Below are 18,320 nucleotides of genomic sequence, written 5' to 3' on the forward strand. Positions count from 1 at the left end.
TGGTGTATCAAGTCATTGATCAGAATTCGGTTTTGAACCTTGTGGTGGTATCAGAAAGATACCTGGCGACTCTTGAGCAAAGGTAATTAAAACAGAGAAAATTAAGGGAAAGCATAACGAGCAACACTGTTTACAGAAGACAGTGACTCAATGGTCCCAGAGGAACTAAATGTGAATAATAAATGCAGTTTCGTCAATGAAGAATCTCCCACCTTTTTTAAAAGCTTCTGCAAGAACTGCCTCAAAATGGCAGCTGACCCAATATGAAAGACCTCTAACCTAGCCCAGCATCCAACAGTGGGACAGTGAAACCGGAAAGATCGTAGCCAGGGTTTCATGGGACTGGGTCTAGGGAGGTGGGGGCAATGATGTGGGGGCGGGGATGGACAGTGGGTAATGGGGGGCAGGAGAGAAGAAAGGCTGGCTTCTTTACATTATGGTGTACAGACCAGGAAGAGATCAGCCATTATCTGATTGAATGGCGGAGCAGGCTTGAAGGGCTGAATTGCCTACTTCTGCTCCTAATTTCCATGTTCCGATGTGCTGGATGGATAGGAGGCTTCTTACTGTTCATCAGATGAATATAATAGCATAAGAATGCTGAAAGTCAGAGCCTTGTGTATCCAGAAAGTAATAGAAACTGAGGCAGGGTCCACGCACCACAAGTAAAAATCACCACAGTTGCTGCCTCTCAACAGGGACCAAAGCCTCATTAAATTAAAATGAGAAAAAAGTTGTAATCAAATTTACAGGACAGAAACAGGCCAGCTAAACCAAAAGCTCTGTTCATAGAATCATAGAATTTACAGTGCAGAAGCAGGCCTTTTGGCCCAATGAGTCTGCACCGGCTCTTGCAAAGAGCACCCTACTTAAGCCCACACCTCCACCCTATCCCCATAACCCGTAACCCCACCTGACCTTTTTTTTGGACATTAAGGGCAATTTAGAAGAGTTAATCCCCCTAACCTGCACATCTTTGGACTGTGGGAGGAAACTCACGCAGACACGGGGAGAACGTGCAGACTCCGCACAGACAGTGACCCAAGCCGGGAATCGAACCTGGGACCCTGGAGCTGTGACGCAACTGTGCTAACCACTTTGCCACCGTGCTGCCCATCCTGTTCTTCTGCAGATGCAGAAGAAAAGAAAGGAGCTGTCTCCTACCCAAACCTATCAGCACATCCTTCTTTGCATCTATGTACTTATCTTGCTGTTTAAACTCCCTCATTCTCAGGATCAACAGAGAACATCGCTCAAGCCTAATTAAACTTTAGACCTTTGGGTGCAATCAACAAATGAGTTAGGAGCTGGTGAAGGTCATTCAACCCTTCAAACCTGCTCCGCCATTGAATAAGATCATGGTTGATCAGACTGTAACATCCACTCTACATTCCTGCCTTCCCCCAATAACATTTTACCCCCTTGCTTATCAAAAATCTATCAACTTCTGCCTGAATAATATTCAAAGATTCTGCCTCCACCGCCCTTTGAGAAAGAGAGATTCAAAGAGTCATGACAATCTCAAGGGGAAATGTTGTTTCTCCTCATCTCTGTGTTAAGTGGGCAACAGTGTATTTTTAAATAGATTTAGATTCTACCACATCCTCTCTGTCAAGTCCCCTTGGACCTCATCGGCGGGATTCTCCGACCCTCCATCGGGTCAGAGGATCCCGGGAATGGGGCGAATTCTGCCCCGACACGACTATCGTATTCTCCCGGTGCCGGTTTTCGGGCGGGGGCGGATTTCACGTCATGCTGGTCGGGAGCCATTGGCAGCACCACTCCCCCCCCACCCCCCAAGCAATTCTCCAGGCTCCGGAGCGGCCGTCCGTTTTTGGCCAGTCCTGCCGGCGTGGGTTACGCATGGTCCTACACGGCGGGACCTGGCAGGTAAGTCAGCTGGGGCGGTCCTCGGGGGGTGGGGGGTGGAGGGGAGGGGGGGGATCCGACCCCGGGGGGGGTCCCCACGGTGGCCTGGCCCGCAATCAGGGCCCAGCGATCTGCGGGTGGGCTTGTGCCATAGGAGCACTCCTTCCTACCGCGCCAGCCCCTGCAGGGCTCCGCCATGGCAGGCGCGGAGCAGAAAACCCGCCGCGCATGCGGCAAAATACGCCGGCCGGTCTGCGCAGGCGCGAGATCACACCAACCCTTTGCCGTATGCGCAAACTTGTGCCATCTCTTCGCCGCCAGCTGGAGCGGCGCCAACCCCTCCGTGTCCATCTAGCACCCGAAGGTGTGGAGAATTCTACACTTTCAGGGGCTGTTGACGTTGGAGTGGTTGGAGCCGGTTCTCCTGCCGGCGTGGGAACTTAGACCCCAGAAGGGAGTATCCCGCTGATAACGTTTCAATCAAGTTGCCTGTTACTCTTCAAAACTTCAGCGGATACAAGCCTAGCCTGTCTAACCTTTCCTCATAAGACAGCCTGTGCATTCCAGACATTAGTCAAATAAATTTTCTCTGAACTGCTTGGAATGCATTTCCAACCCTCCTTAAATAAAGTGACCATACTATGCACAGTACTCGAAATGTGGTCTCACCAATCCCCCATATAAATGAAGCATGACCTCCCTTCCCTACTTTTGCATTCAATTCCCCTCATTATAAATGATAACATTCCATTAGCCTTCTTAGTTACTTGCCTTACTTGCATGCTGACCTTTTACAATTCATTTACAAGGACCTCTAGATCTCTCAGCATCTCAGTGCTCTGCAATCTCTCACCATTTAAATAATATGATTCTTTTTTATTCTTCTTGCCAGACAGATTATTTCACATTTTCCCACATTATATTCCATTTGCCAGATCTTTGTCTCCGTACGTAACCTATCTATGTCTCTTTGAAGCCTGCTTATATCCTTTTCACAACTTACTTTCCTTTGTATCATTGTGCTGTCAACAAATTTAGTAACCATCCTTTCTGTCCCTTCAACAAAATCATTTCTCTAAATTACAAAGAGTTGAGGCCCCAGCACTGTTCCCTGTGGCACACCACTCGTTACATCTTGCCAACCACAAAATAATCCATTTATGCCTATGTGCTTGTTTCCTGTTGTTGATCAATCTACTATCCATTGTCAATATGTTACCCATTACACCATGAGCTTTTATTTTCTGCAATGACCTGATGCGGGAACCTTATTAAATTACTTCTGAAAATCTAAACACAGTACTGGTGCCCCTTAATCCACAGCACATGTTACTTCTTCAAAGAACCCCGATAAATTGGTTAAACTTGATTTCCCTTTCACAAAACCATGTTGACTCAGCCTGATTACTTTGAATATAACTAAGTGCCTTGTTATAACATCTTTAATAAAGCATCTAACATTTTCCCTGCGACAGATGTTAAAATAACTGGCCTGTAGTTTCCTGATTTCTGTCTCCCATTCTTTTTGAATAAAGGAGTCACATTTGCTATTATTTGCTATTTTTCAATCTAGTGAATTTGGGAAAACTAAAACATCAACTATCTCTCGCTAACCACTTCTTTTAAGGTCCTTGGATGAAATCCATCAGGACTCAGGGACTTGTCAATCGCAGCTTCACCAATTTGCTAAATATCACTTCCCTGGTGATTGCAATTTTCTTGAGTTCCCCCCTCTCTTCCATTTCGTCATTTACCGCTGTTTCTGGAATGTTATTTGTCTCCTCTATAGTGAAGTTCAACCAAAATATCAGTTCAAATTTATCTGCCATCTCCTTATTTTCCATTATTAATTCACCAGACTCACTTTCTATAGGACTAACACTTATTCTGTTAAGTTTTTTTTTTAATCTGTAGAAGTTCTTACTGTCTGCTTTATAGTTCCAGTTAGCTTTCTCTCATTCTCTAATTTCCCCCCTTATTAATCTTTTTGGTTATATTTTGCCGTTTTTTTATATTCTGTCCAATCTTCTGACCTGTCATCCACCTTTGTGCAATTATATACTTTTTCTTCAAGTTTGATACCATAGTTAACATTTTTTTGTTACCAACGATTCCTGTGGGAATATATCTGTTCTGTGTGTTCTGTCCACCATTGGACCTCTATTGAGCTATCCCTTAACCTAAATTGCCACTTCACTTGCGTGAGCTCTGCTTTCATGCCCTCATAATTGCCCTTAATTAGGCTGAAAATATTACTCCCTCTTCTCTCCTTCAAACTGGATGTAAAATGTATTCATAAGATGATCATTGTTATCTAGGGGCACCTTCACTCTGAGGTCATTAATTAATCATGTTTTGTGGTCAACACTAGGTCTAGTATAGCCTGCTCTGTGGTTAGTGCCAGAAAATGCTGTTCTATGAAACCATCTTGAAAATGTTGCACAAATTCCTCATCTAGACTACCTTTACTCATTTGATTTTTCTAGCCTACATGTCGATTAAAATCCCACATGATAATTGCCATATCCTTCTGACAAGCTCCCATTATTTCTTTTTTGATACCCTGTCCTATCATGTGATAGCTGTTAGGGCACGTGTACATTACTCCCAAAGGGCCTTCTTGCCTTTATCATTCCCCATTTCTATTTGTGGCAGCATGTCCCTTTAAGGAGAGGAGTCCCCGGAGGCTCATGAGGCCCAATCAGCCAATGAGGCTGGAGTGCGCAAACCCTGGGGGTGTGGGGGGGGGGGGGGGGGGGGGGGGGACACGGGTTCCCAGTTAGTTAGGAGTTTGGAGTCCTGGAACATGGTAGCTTTAATCTCACTGTATATAGTTTCCTTAATAAATCGTTAATTTGTTAATCAACTTGATGGTTGTCCATTTGTCAGGATATTACATTGGCGACGAGGATCAACAGGAGTGCCTTCGTGCAGTTATGAAAGTTGGGAGAGCGGACCTCCCAACTTCTCTATCATTCCACGGTCCATAAGTGGCAATGGCCCTTTTTATAAACTAGCATAATTCGCCCTCCATACGGAGTAATGGCTGCTTTACGTAGATGTCTGTTACTTTTTCAAGGCAAATTAAATTGGGTGGAGGGGGGGGGAAGGAAAAACAGCAGGTAATTCTACTGATGGTCTTTGGGGTTCCCACTGACAATGTAATTTGGAATCTGACATTGTCGGATGCCCCCGACTCCAAAACATTTGAGGAGCTAGTAGAGTTAGTTAAGGGTCGTTACCACCCAAAGCCCTTGATAATAATGCAATGTTACAAATTCAATTGAACAAGAAGGGCTTCAGGGGTGATGATTATGGTGCTCGTAGCGTGCCTAAAACAATGCGAGTTCAGGTCTGCACTAAACGACATGTTGAGAAACAGGCTGGTCTGTGGTGTCAATGACGCAGCCATGCAAAAAATAATCCTAGCAGAGGCAGAGAATACCTTAAAGAAGACATTAGAACTCACTCAGAGAGCGAGGGAGTTGCAGAGTGTATAACCAGGTGAGTCCACTAGGTTTGACGGGAAGCCACTGACAGTCGTGGCGCCAGAGATTGCTGGTGCAGAAACCATGCAGCAAAGTGGCCTGGAGCAAAAGAGAGTGCAGAGATATAGTGAATTTGGTACGCAGACCAGGAGCTATAAAGAATGGTACCAGTGTGGAGGAGATCACCCCCCAGGAAAATGTAAATTCAGGGATGTGACACGCTATACCTGCACCAAAAGGGGGCACATTGGATGGAAATGTAAGACTAGGCAAAGCCCACAGGAGGCCACGAAAAAATCTCCAGCACACAGTGTTGAGAATAATCCTGAAGATGAAGCTTGAGATGTACAGTTGAAACAACATAAAAGTGGGCAGAACAGCAAAAATTAAGATTGTAGTGATAGGAAATGGTCAGCCTCTTAGAATGTAGATAGACACGGGGGGGCCTCCACTACATTTGTAAATGAGCAAACGTATTGTTATCTGCAGAGTGAAGTCCAGCCCTGAAGGTAAGAAACACATCAGCCAGCCTAGCAACATATACTGGGGAAGTTTTAGAAAACCTAGGAATGGCCACAACCCCTGTAAGCTACTGTCACCAGTCAGCTCAACTGACCTAATAGTAGTGGAGGCTATTTTTCATTTTTTCCAATTAAAGGTCAATTCAGCATGGCCAATCCACCTACCCTGTTCATCTTTGGGTTGTGGGGGTGAAACCCATGCAAATACGGGGAGAATGTGCAAACTCCACACGGAATGTGACCCAGAGCCGTGATCGAATGTGGGACTTCAGCATCGTGAGGCAGCTGTGCTAACCACTGCACCACCGTGCTGCCCCGCTAAGGGCCAGGTCTGATGGGCTGGTATTGGCTTTGCAAAATTAAATTAAATTGGTTGGAAGTATTTCAACTAAATGAATGAAGCTTTTATTATCAGGAGGATTTCCAAAATGTGTTGTGCAAGATCCATGACCTCAAAGCAAAAATTTATGTGGATCCGGAAGCCATGTTCAACCAGTCCCCTTGCTGTGAACAAGAACATAGAACATACAGTGCAGAAAGAGGCCATTCAGCCCATCGAGTCTGCAGCAATCCACTTAAGCCCTCACTTCCACCCTATCCCTGTAACCCAATAACCCCGCCCAACACTAAGGGCAATTTTGGACACTAAGGGCAATTTAGCAAGGTCAATCCACCTAACCTGCATGTCTTTGGACTGTGGGAGGAAACCAGAGCACCCGGAGGAAACCCATACTAACACGGGGAGAATGTGCAGACTCCGCACAGACAGTGACCCAGCGGGAAATCAAACCTTGGGATCCTGGCGCTGTGAAGCCACAGTGCTATCCACTTGTGCTACCGTGCTGCTCAATCAAGAAGATTGAATCTGAACTCAAGCGACTAGAAGAATTAGGTATTATCAAACCGGTAAAGTTATTGGTGTTGGCAGCTCCAAGCGTGCCAGTAATGAAGACAGAAAGAACGGTCAGACTATGCGGGGACTACAAACTAAGCTACGAATCAGGCAGCCAAGTTGGACTGGCACCTAATACCAAGGATTGAAGATTTCTACGCCAGATTAGCAGAAGGTTTAACTGACATTAAACCTGATATGAGTCATGCGTAACTACAATTAGAGTTAGATGAAACATTCAGGGAATTTGCTATCATAAACACAAACAAACGCTTGTACCAATACACCTGGGGGCGGGATTTTCTGACCCCCTGTCGGGTCGGAGAATCCTCGGGGGGGGGGGGGGGGGGGGTGACGTGAATCCCGCCCCGCTGTGCCGATGCCTGCTGCTGTATTCTCCAGCACCGGTTTATGGACGGGGCGGGGTTTACGCTGCGCCGGTCGGGGGCCGTTGGCAGCGATCCCCCGGCAATTCTCCGGGCCCTGATGGGCCGAGCGGCCGTCGTTTCCTGGCCAATCCCGCCGGCATGAAATGGACATGATCCATCATGGCGGGACCTAGCTTGTTGGCTGTCTAGCGGGGTCCTCGGGAGAGCGGGGGGGGGGGGGGGATCCGTCTCCGGGGGGGACCCCATGGTGGTCCGGCCCGCGATCGGGGCCCACCGATCTGTGAGCGAGCCTGTGCCATGGGGGTACTCTTTCCTTCCGCGCCAGCCTGTGTAGAGCTCCGTCATGGCCGGCGTAGAGAAGTAACCCCCTGCGCATGCGCAGGAAACATGCCGGCTGGTCTGTGCATGCATGGAACCACGCCGGCGGTTCTGCGCATGTGCCAACTCACGCCAGCCCTTTGCCAGCCAGTTGCCGCAGGGCCAACCCCTCCGGCGCTGGCTTAGCCCCCAGAAGTGCAGAGGATTCCGCACTTTCCGGTCGGCCCGACGCCGGAATGGTTCGCGCCGCTCTTGGCGCCAGGCCATCCGGCCAGTTGCGGGAGAATCCCGCCCATGACTACTACCCTTTGGAGAATCATTTGCCTGTGCAATATTCCAGCACACAATGGAAAGTTTACTAAAGGACGTACCAAAGGTGTTTGTTATCTAGATGATGTACTAACTAAAGGGGTTCTGAAGAGGTGCACCTCGCAAATCTCAAAGAAGAATTAAAGAGATTTACGAAGACTGGAGTAAGGCTGAAATGATAAAAGTGTACCTTCCAACTCAGGAAGTGACATACTTAGGATTCAGGGTAGACACCAAAGGGCTGCACCCTATGAAGGAGAAGACCAAAGTGATTAAAGATGCACCACGCCAAAAATACTTCCGAATTTAAATTCTTCTTTCGGAATGCAAAACTATGATGATAGATTTATTCGGAATCTTTATTCCCAATCATTTTTAAATGGTGCCCAGATCTCTCAAGCCCCTGACGTGACCAATGCCCGAACACACCTGTGGGGCAGTGGTCCTCGAGCTCCAATGCACCCCACCACATAATGCTGTGCCTGATCCCGCAACAGACAAAATGCTAGCTTGGCACCTTGGCATTGCCTGCCTGGCACCTTGTCAGTGCCTCTGTCAGTCTGGCAGTGCCACCTGGGCACCCTGGCACAGTGGACCCTGGGTGGCACTGCTAGGATGCCCAGGTGGAGCTGCCAGGTTCCCTAGTGGCACCAGCAGTGCTCGGATGCCACCCTGCTTGGAGGCTGGTCACCCGGAAACTCCAATCGCCTGGGAGACCCCCAGTGTCGCTCCACCTGATCCCTGTTTGTGGGGACTTGTGTTGTTTGAAGCCTGGCTGGGGTCTCCTCGACGAGTAGCCATTGGGACTCCTTCAATCAGCTATGCACTCGCTGGAATGTTGGTGACATCCCATCCTGAATCTTATGGCTGTGTCCTGGCATCTGCATCAACTCTGGGGTAACCTTACCTAGAGGCTCGGTGTCTGACTAGAACTCAACAGAGTCCTTGCATCGAGCAGACTTCCGACTGCTAACTCCCCTGGATGTTCCTGCTCCATCTGATGTGCATCAGCAGCTGTCTGGTGCTCACCAGATAGCATCAAAAACAGATTCAAAAACAACTTCTAGATTCAAAAACAGTTTCTTCCCCGCTGTTACCAGACTCCTAAACGACTCTCTTGATGGACTGAACTGGTTAATACTACACTCCTGTACGCTTCACCCGATGCCGGTGTCTATGTATTAACATTGTGGACCTTGTGTTGCCCTTTGATGTATTTTCTTTTGTTTTCTTTTATTTTTATGTACTAAATGATCTGTTTGAACTGCTCGCAGATAAATTATTTTCACTGTACCTCAGTACGTGTGACAATAAACAAATCCAATCCGATCCAAAACCTGTCCACTAATGTTGCGCACCGAGGTGTGCGTCTCTACGCTGGTGGAAGGTGGGGGGTGATAGCTGTGATGCCACAATGGTGGTCTCCAAAAGCTGAAGATCCTGAGAGACAATGGACACGTGGTCAGTAGGGGGAAGGATCATTTTGTCTGACATGAACAACTCACTTGACACAGATTATCAGGATAAAGGTGTAGTGGATCCTAACCTCTAAGGCGCAGGGCAACCTCGCTGTCAGTGACTGCTCTCTCCTCAGTCAATCCCGCGATCTCCAGGGCCTGTTCCTCATAGGAGGTGAGGATTTCTGGTACTCATCCCCCTGTGTTGCTTATTATGGGCTACCTTCTCCTGCAGGGGTGAGTGCTGAGGAACAAGCACAAAAATCAGACATGGGGAAGGTGTAATCCAGTGATTTGGGAGGGGGCGGGGCGCAGAATTAGTGGCACAGCAGGTGGAATTGATGCCAGGAGAAGAGGTGGTAACTTACCCTTGCAGCTCGGTGGATGTCGTTGGTATTCTTCCGACATTGGACAGTGCTCCTCCTGGTCATGTTTCCTGCACTGACAGTCGCTGCCACTGCCTCCCAGGCAGTATTGGTGGCCTTGTTGCTGGTCTTATGACCCACTCGGGGGAACAGGATGGCCCGATCTCTCATGCCAAGAATCCAGGAGCCTGTCTCGGTCGGCATACGCAAAGCGAGGAGCATGACTGTGTGCTTCCCTGCCTGCGTGTTGACTGGGAGTGAGTGGTGAGGCAGCATTTAAAATCAGCTCCCCTTTGTTAGCGGCGAGACACTGAGGCACGAGTCTGGCAAATCATATGGCGAGACAGCCAGCAATGTCATGAAGCTCATCGGGGCTCATTTTCAGCACTAAGTGCCATTAAGTATAAGGCAAGATCTCGCCAAAGCATCGAGAAACACCCGCCAATCGCGGCCAAAATTACACTTCAAAATGTTTCCGTTAAATCGTGCACAATATAACCTCTTTGGAACCCAGCAACCAGAAGGTGTCTGTAACGTTCCCAGCACACAGCTATCACTTTACACCTCTGGCCTTTCTGTTCAGGTTCATGCTGAAGAACTGTCAAAGCAGTCAATAGAGATCATCTAACTGCAAGAACTTACATTGGGAAGTCTAGATACAGGCAGCACGGTAGCATAGTGGTTAGCAGAATTGCTTCACAGCTCCAGGGTCCCAGGATCAATTCTCGGCCTGGGTTACTGTCTGTGCGGAGTATGCACGTTCTCCCCGTGTGTGTGTGGGCTTCCTCCCACAGTTCAAAGATGTGCAGGTTAGGAGGATTGGCCATGTTAAATTGCCCTTAGTGTTGGGTGGGGTTACGGGATTATGGGGATATGGTGGAGGTGTGGGCTTGGGTAGGGTGCTCTTTCCAAGAGATGGTGCAGACGCGATGAGCTGAATGGCCTCCTTCTGCCCTGTAGATTCTATGATTCTATGATTGAAAAGGAGGAGGTATTGTGTCTTTGGGCAGCACGGTAGCACTGTGGTTAGCACAATTGCTTCACAGCTCCAGGTTCGAGTCCTGGCTTGGGTCACTGTCTGTGCGGAGTCTGCACATTCTCCCAGTGTGTGCGTGGGTTTCCTCCGGGTGCTCCGGTTTCCTCCCACAGTCCAAAGATGTGCAGGTTAGGTGGATTGGCCATGATAAATTGCCCTTAGTGTCCAAAATTGCCCTTAGTGTTGGGTGGGGTTACTGGGTTATGGGGATAGGGTGGAGGTGTGGACCTTGGGTAGGGTGCTCGTTCCAAGAGCACTCTAAATTCTATGATTCTATAGGTAGCATTAAATATTTTTAAGAAGATAAGAAAACAGAAGCACACCTTCTTTCAGAATTAATTAATTAATAATCATTGCAGCCCACAAGTGTAGGAAAATGGTTTTGTTTTTGGAGTGTGCTTACGAGTAGCAATAGATGAATAGCATAAGCTTTCAATGTAACAGGCTACAGATCCAGCTTTTGCGAGCATGACAGCACCCGTACGTCTGATAAGGATAATACCTATTTCAATATCTAGGGGAAACAAAGGCTTGGGAGACAAAATTGTGCACTGCTGTTTCTGCAGCTTAAGTGGGCACAGTTTCGATTAGAGTCCAGTTCAGATAGACGCTCCTGGGATTAAACCAAAGGCATTTTTTTTTTCAGTCAGAATGTACAACAAAAGCACCTATTGAAAAAAAAAGAGATTGCATAAAACCACTAATGCCTGCTTTCAGCTTATCAGGAAGCTCTTTCAATTTGCTCCCAAAGTTATACATGTCAAAGTCCAGTTCTCCCTCTCAATGTACTGCTTGAAGGATTGAAATCAGTCCATTCACAACAATTCACACTTGCAATGTAGAATGGATGCTCAGCCACCTCCGAGCACAAAACCTTCCCTTTAATTATTTTCAGCAGCGGCTTATGTAATCGCTTTGACTCCAATCAATAGCCCAGTATGAACCAAAGATATATGGAAGTCTTGAACAATTCACAGGGGCCCTCTGATTACCCTTCACACAAAACTTACAGAATCTGAAAGTATTTAACAAAAATATCAGATATTTTCAATTATTTAAAGCCAAAAGCTCAATCTTCATAGAAGCTCCTCAGATTCCAAAAATAATTTTGTCATATGAACCACGAAAGATAGGCAAAGATCTTCTGGGACCGTTTTATCCAGCCTGTCCCACAAAACCAGTGATGCCTTGGGTATCACCATACAAACTCAACTCAAAAGCCGCACAATCTTCTGGGAGAGGCACATCACCAGCTAAAATTTAAAATTGCAAGCCACCTTCGGGGGGAGGGGGGGGGGGGGGGGGGGGGGGGAGAAGATCCCTTTCTGATCTCTTCCCCCGAGTCATAGGGCAGAATTTTATCCCCTGCCTGGCAGCTGCTGCAACCATTTAAATTGCCGTTTACTTCGGCAAGACCATGATATCCTGCTGGGAAGGAGCATCATTAAACCCCTGCCCATAAATGAATGGAAACATTTTATACCGACGGTTGGTGTTGACATTTTTCCTCACCATGTGATAAGGACTGGGGAGAGATATGCTCATTGAAGTGTAACCCCAGCTTGCATTTTTGGAGCTCCCTTCCAGCCCAAGGGACATCTCAAAGTAGTTCACAACCAATGAAGTACCCTTGAAGTTTAGTCATTGCTTTAATGTAGCAAAATATGGCAGTTAATTTGCACACAGAGAGATCCTACAATCAGCAATGAGATATATGTTTGGAGACTATTTCAGTCATGTTGGTTGGAGTGGTAAATATTAAGCAGGATGCTGCAGGAAAGCTCCCTTGAGTCGGGATAGCCTCCTGCAGACCATTTTTCAAAAAACATTTCTCAAAATCCATTTGCAGTAATATTTGGAGGATAAATGTGCAATCTAAACTCATACTGCTGCAGTTGTTTCTCCATAGTCAAGCCACACGCAAATCTACAACAATCATGATTTTCTGCTTTGTGTTGGACTTTCACCCACCGCTCTGGCTACATGAGGAGCCTCGCTTCTCTTCCTGGGTGGAGGGTCACTCTGCGCACTCACTAATACTCTCCCTACTCTGTTCCGTGGTTCTCACCTGTATCAAGATGACCACCATCATACCAGCTTCACCCAATGCCTATGTCTTTGTATTTACATTGTGTATTTATGTATGTCCTCTGTTTTATTTTTATGTATGGAATGATCTGTCTGGACTGAACACAGAACAATACTTTTCACTGTACTTCGGTACACATGACAATAAAACAAATCTGAATCCAAATCCAAATCCCACCACGACAGAAATCGGGACAAGAGCCACAATGAGGATAGATAGGTGCTTGCTGGCCGGTGCAGGCACAATGAGCCAAAGGGTCTCTTTCTGTGCTGCAAAACTCTCTGACTAAAATAATGGAGTGGACGCGTCCAAAAAATCTCATCACATTTTATTTTAAATGCTGTGGACAAGACATGGGCCTCCAATGAGTGAGTTTTCAGGGCACTAGGGAGGTGGAGAGGGATCATTACTCACACTCTCTGACCAACAAAATGTAGCTTGCCACCCTCTCGACCAATGTAAACTGGGGAAAGGTTGGGAGGTACAGGTAGAATAAATGTGCAGCTTGGCATAATCCACCTGTCTACCATAATTAACGGGTTGTGGGAAAAAAGGTCAAGGCTGATGGTTTCTTTAAAGTTGAACTGGAGGTTTTGACATCACGGTGCACCTTGCCACTCAATACCAATAGGCCGTTATCCAGCCTGAGTCCGGCTGCGTAACAAGTGGGAACCCAGCGCAAAGTCGTCTAGAAGTGTTGTGGTTCAGAATAAGCTTCCAATTGCAAACGACTCAAGGACCCAGTGACAATCATTACTGTTCATATGTTCCTGACTTAAAACACGAATCCGCCAATCGAGAGGTCTTCACACCGTTTTATAAATCACCCTTCTTGCTTGGCCCCCAGTAAACTTTGTTGAGTAACATCCTACAGTCCACAACAAAATAAACTACCAGCTGGAGAAATTTCAGAAAGAACTTTTCAACTGATAATCAGAAACTACCGGCACTCACCTCCTTGGCTCATGGCCACCGTAATCTCCACGTACATCCGCGGAGCGGGACTCAGGTCCGATACTCCGTTCACAGCCTCCACCCTGAAGGTGTAGTTGACGTACGGCAACAGGTTAACCACAGTGACGGCCGTATCGACCAATCCCAGTTGCTGGGGGACAAACTCAATGCGGCTGTCGCAGGGCCCGCACGCCTGGAGGGTCACCGCACACCTGCTGCACAGGGCGTTGTATGTGATATCTGTCCGACCCCCACTGTCCTCGGGGGGTTTCCAGTCTAAGACCACCGCCGACTGCCTGGTGCTGTAACCGAGAGTTTGCGGAGCAGTTGGGGGTTCTGTGGGGGAACGAAACAGAGCAAGAGCGTCAAGTGCAGGAGCAAAAAGCGGTTCTTTCTCTATTGCACTTGCCGTTTCAGCCAATCTGTTGATGCTAACCATGCATTTGATATTCAGCTCATTTTAATTGTCCTGATGATTGATTCTATTGCAGATTCGGGGAAGATGTACAATTAATGTGGTGAGATTTGCTGTCAATCCTACATTCTTACCTAGCATAACTACTATTTCCACAGGAAGGGACCTGATAATGTAACTGCTGAAATAGCTTGTCCATCTAAATGACCTCGAAGTGCATGCATTTAAAATGCTGATATAACTGTGACTGAAGTGAGATATTTCCATTCAAATTTGTTAACAGTAAGTGGCGCTGTGCTTATAGAATAAGACTTGCACTGTGTTTGTGTTTCGTTGTGTTTGGGTAAAGCCTTTCACTAATGAAAGAGAAAACAGTTTATTAAAAATTGAAGTCCCTTGAGGTAAACCTTTGTCCTACTTTCTATTTGTACTGACATTTTCACTGCCATGTGGAAAAAAAAACTATGTTTCGTACTGAGTTGCCAGACTTTCAATAACCCATTGGTGAAATACTAAGTCCAAACGCAGCAAGGCTTGGTGGGTGTGGGGTGGGATGGAGGGGGCGATTCAACTCTTCAACATAGGGTTGCTTGGAGGCCGCAGAAATTAAAGGCATAGAACACTGCCAGTCACATCACTCATCTATCTTCACCCAGGGTGTCCATGGCCTGTGGTTTCCAATCATGGCATAGGCCACAATGTCACCGTGGGGCAAGGCAAGGAGGCAACAGTGATCGCAGCCGGCATGAAACATAGAAACATAGAAAATAGGAACAGGAGGACGCCATTCGGCCCTTCGAGCCTGCTCAATGATCGTGGCTGACCATCCAATTCAATAGCCTGTTCCCGCCTCCCCCGTTTCCTTTGATCCCTTTTGCCCCTAGTGCTATTTCTACCTGCTTCTGGAAAACACAATGCTTTGGCCTCAACTGCTTTATGTAGTCGCGACTCTCTGGGTGAAGAAATTTCTCCTCATCTCAAACCGAAATGGTCTATCCCGTATCCTCAGACTGTGACCGCTGGTTCTGGACTTCCCCCACCATCAGGGACATCATTCCTGCATCTACCCTGGGTAGTCCTGTTAGATTTTTATAGGTTTCTATAGATTCCCACTTCAACACAAGCGAATACAATCCTAATCGACTCACTCCTGATCGTCAGTCCTACCATCCCAAGAATCAGTCTGGTAAATCTTCTGTGCAAGAATATCCTTCCTCACGTAAGCAGGCACAAACTGCACACAATATTCCAGGTGTGGTCTCACCAAGGCCCTGGATGATTGCAATAAAACATCCCTGCTTCTGCACTCGAATCCTCTCACTATGAAGGTCAATATGCCATTTTTCTTCCATATTGCTATCTGTACCTGCATGCTTACCTTCAGTGACTGGCGTACGAGGACACCCAGGTCTCATTGCACATTCCCCTCTCTCAATTTTTAGCCCTTCAGATCATAATCTGTCTTCCTGTTTTTGCTGCCAAAGTGGTTAACCTCACATTAGTCCACATTATATTGCATCTGCCAAGCATTTGCCCACTCACTCAGCTTGTCCAAATCTCTCGCATGCTGTTGGCACGATTCTGTGCCACACTCTAGGCAACCGAGCTGCTCACATCTGGGTCATAAAACTTGTTTTTACTTTGAAATATTTTTGATGAATGTTCGGGGAATGTTCAGGCATGGACAATGAAATGTGTTTGTCTGACAGTGGAAATTATCCAAACTGATCACAAAGGTAGTCCAGCTGTTTGCTTTCAGATTGGTATAGGTGGAGCACCATAAGAGTGGGCATGTGGAATATGGACAGCACGGCAGCACAGTGGTTAGCACTGTTGCTTCACAACTCCAGGGTCCCAGTGCGATTCCCGGCCTGGGTCACTGTCTGTGTGGAGTCTGCACGTTCTCTCTGTGTCTGCGTCAGTTTCCTCCGGGTGCTCCAGTTTCCTCCCACAAGTCCCGAAAGACATGTTGTCAAGTGAATTGGATATTCTGAATTCTCCCTCTGTGTGGAATGTGGCGACCAGGGGATTTTCACAGTAACTTCATTGCAGTGTTAATGTCAGCCTACTTGTGACAATAATGATTATTATTATACTTCACAACTGTCTTCGCTCAGGAGAAGGAGGATGTAAGTACAGAATTTGGAGAGAGGGACCGTGAGGTTCTTGAATAGTTTGACATAGGGAGCAAAGAGGTATTGGCGGGCTTAAAAGTAGAAAACTCCCCAAATTCAACTGCTGTGGGAGACAAGGGAGGATATTACAATGGCTCTGAGCCAAATTTTTTAGTCCTTTCTGGTCAGAGGATTGGAGGACAATTAATGTTGTAAAATTTTTCAACAAGGGTGGTTGAGTTAAGCTAGGGAACTACTGACCAGTGAATCTCACGTCAGTGGTAGGGAATCTACTGGAGAAAATTCGAAAGGAGATAATTAATCTCCACTTGGAGAGGCAAGGTTTGATCAGGAATGGTCAGCATGGCTTTGTCAGAGGGAGGTTACGCCTAACAGATTTGATTGAACATTTTGAGGAGTCGGTCAAATGTGTAGATGAGGGGCTTGCAGTTGATATAGTTTATATGGATTTCAGCAAAGCCTTTGACAAGGCCCCACAAGGAAGACTGATAAAAAAAGGTAAAAGCACATGGGATTCAGGGAAACTGGGCAAGTTGGATCCTAAACTGGCTTAGTGGCAGGAGACAGAGGGTGGTGGTAGAAGGCTGTTTGTGTAACAGGAGGCCAGTGTCTATAGTTTACCAAAAGGATCAGTGCTGGGTCACTTATTGTTTGTGATGTATATAAACGATACAGATAAAAACGTGGGGGGGTGGGGATGATAAGTAACTTTATGGATGACATGAAGACTGGCAGGGTGTTTTATAGTGAGGAAGAAGGTCTTAGATTTCAGGAAGATATCGAGGGGTGGGTCAGATGGATAGATCAGTGCCGGATGGAATTTAACTCTGAAAAGTGTGAGGTGATGCACTTTGGAAGGAGTAACAAGACAAGGGAACACTCCATGAATGGCAGGAAACTAAGAAGCTCAGAGGAACAGAGGGATCTTAGGGTGTTTGTACACAGAAGGGTGGCACGGTGGCACAGCGATCAGCACTGCTGCCGCACAGCTCCAGGATCCCGGGTTTAATTCCAGCCTTGGGTGACTGTGTCTGTGGAGTTTGCACTTTCTCCCCGTGCGCGTGTGGGTTTCCTCCGGGTGCTTTGGTTTCCTCCCACAGTCCAAAGATGTGCAGGTTAGGTGGATTGGCCATGATAAATTGCCCCTTAGTGTTCAAAAGGTTAGGTGGGTTACTGGGTTACGGGGATAGAGTGGAGGTGTGGGCTTAGGTAGGGTGCTCTTTCCAAGGGCCGGTGCAGACTCGATGGGCCGAATGGCCTCCTTCTGCACTGTAAATTCTATGATCTATTATCTATGATTCAATGATCCCTGGTGGCGGCAGGACAGGTTAATAGGGTAGTTAAAAAGGCACGTGGGATACTTGCCTTTGTCAGTTGTGGCACAGATTATAAGAGCAGGGATATTCTGTTGGAGCTCTACAAAACCTTGGTTAAACCAAAGGGGAGAGTGCAGAGGAGATTCAGCAGGATATTGTTTGTGGTAGGATATTTGAGCTACGAAGAGAGGCTGGATAAGCTTGCGTTGTTTTCTTCAGAGAAGAGAATGCTGAGGGGGACCTGATTGAGGTGTATGAGATGGTGTTGGGTATGGACATGATGCGTAGGAAGCAGCTGTTCCCCTTAATTGAAAGGTTAATAACAAGGGGACATAATTTTAAGGTGAGGCGCAGGAGGTTTTGAGGGGATTTGAGGAAAAATGTTTTGACCCAGAGAGTGGTGCGAGTCTGGGAGGCACTGCCTGGGAGGGTAGTAGAGGCACGATATCTCACAAACTTTAAAGAGTATGTGGATGAAAATTTGAAATGTCTTAACATTCAAAGCTATGGACCAAGTGGTGGAAAGTAGGATGAGTGCAGATTTAGTGTAGTCTTGTCGGTGCAGATCTGATGGAAGGAAGAGCCTCTTCTGTACTGTATGATTATGACTCCATGACCAATGATAGGAGGTTGGGGGTGGAAAAATTGGAGGCTGGAGGTCATGTGAAGGCACCTCCAGGAAGATGCCTAACTTGGCTTGGACTCTCACAACCCTCCCAGCAACCAAGTCAACAAGGGCCTGGCAGGGAGGCCCATGACTGAAATTA

General features: G+C 46.9%; 1 protein-coding gene across 3 annotated transcripts in view; it reads right to left on the reverse strand.

Moving 5' to 3' along the window:
• The window catches only part of LOC119968642 (ephrin type-A receptor 7-like), a 768,833-nt gene that overhangs the window by 298,750 nt on the left and 451,763 nt on the right, over nt 1–18,320 (reverse strand). For 2 of the 3 annotated variants that reach the window (XM_038801273.1, XM_038801267.1), the window contains exon 5: nt 13,688–14,023. The exons of the other annotated variant lie outside the window; for it this stretch is intronic. In XM_038801273.1, coding sequence (XP_038657201.1) covers nt 13,688–14,023 — 336 coding nt within the window. The remainder of the gene's footprint in view (nt 1–13,687; nt 14,024–18,320) is intronic. 3 annotated transcript variants of the gene reach the window in all.

The sequence above is a fragment of the Scyliorhinus canicula genome, chromosome 1 (genome assembly GCF_902713615.1).
Source record: "Scyliorhinus canicula chromosome 1, sScyCan1.1, whole genome shotgun sequence".
Taxonomy (NCBI): Eukaryota; Metazoa; Chordata; class Chondrichthyes; order Carcharhiniformes; family Scyliorhinidae; genus Scyliorhinus; species Scyliorhinus canicula.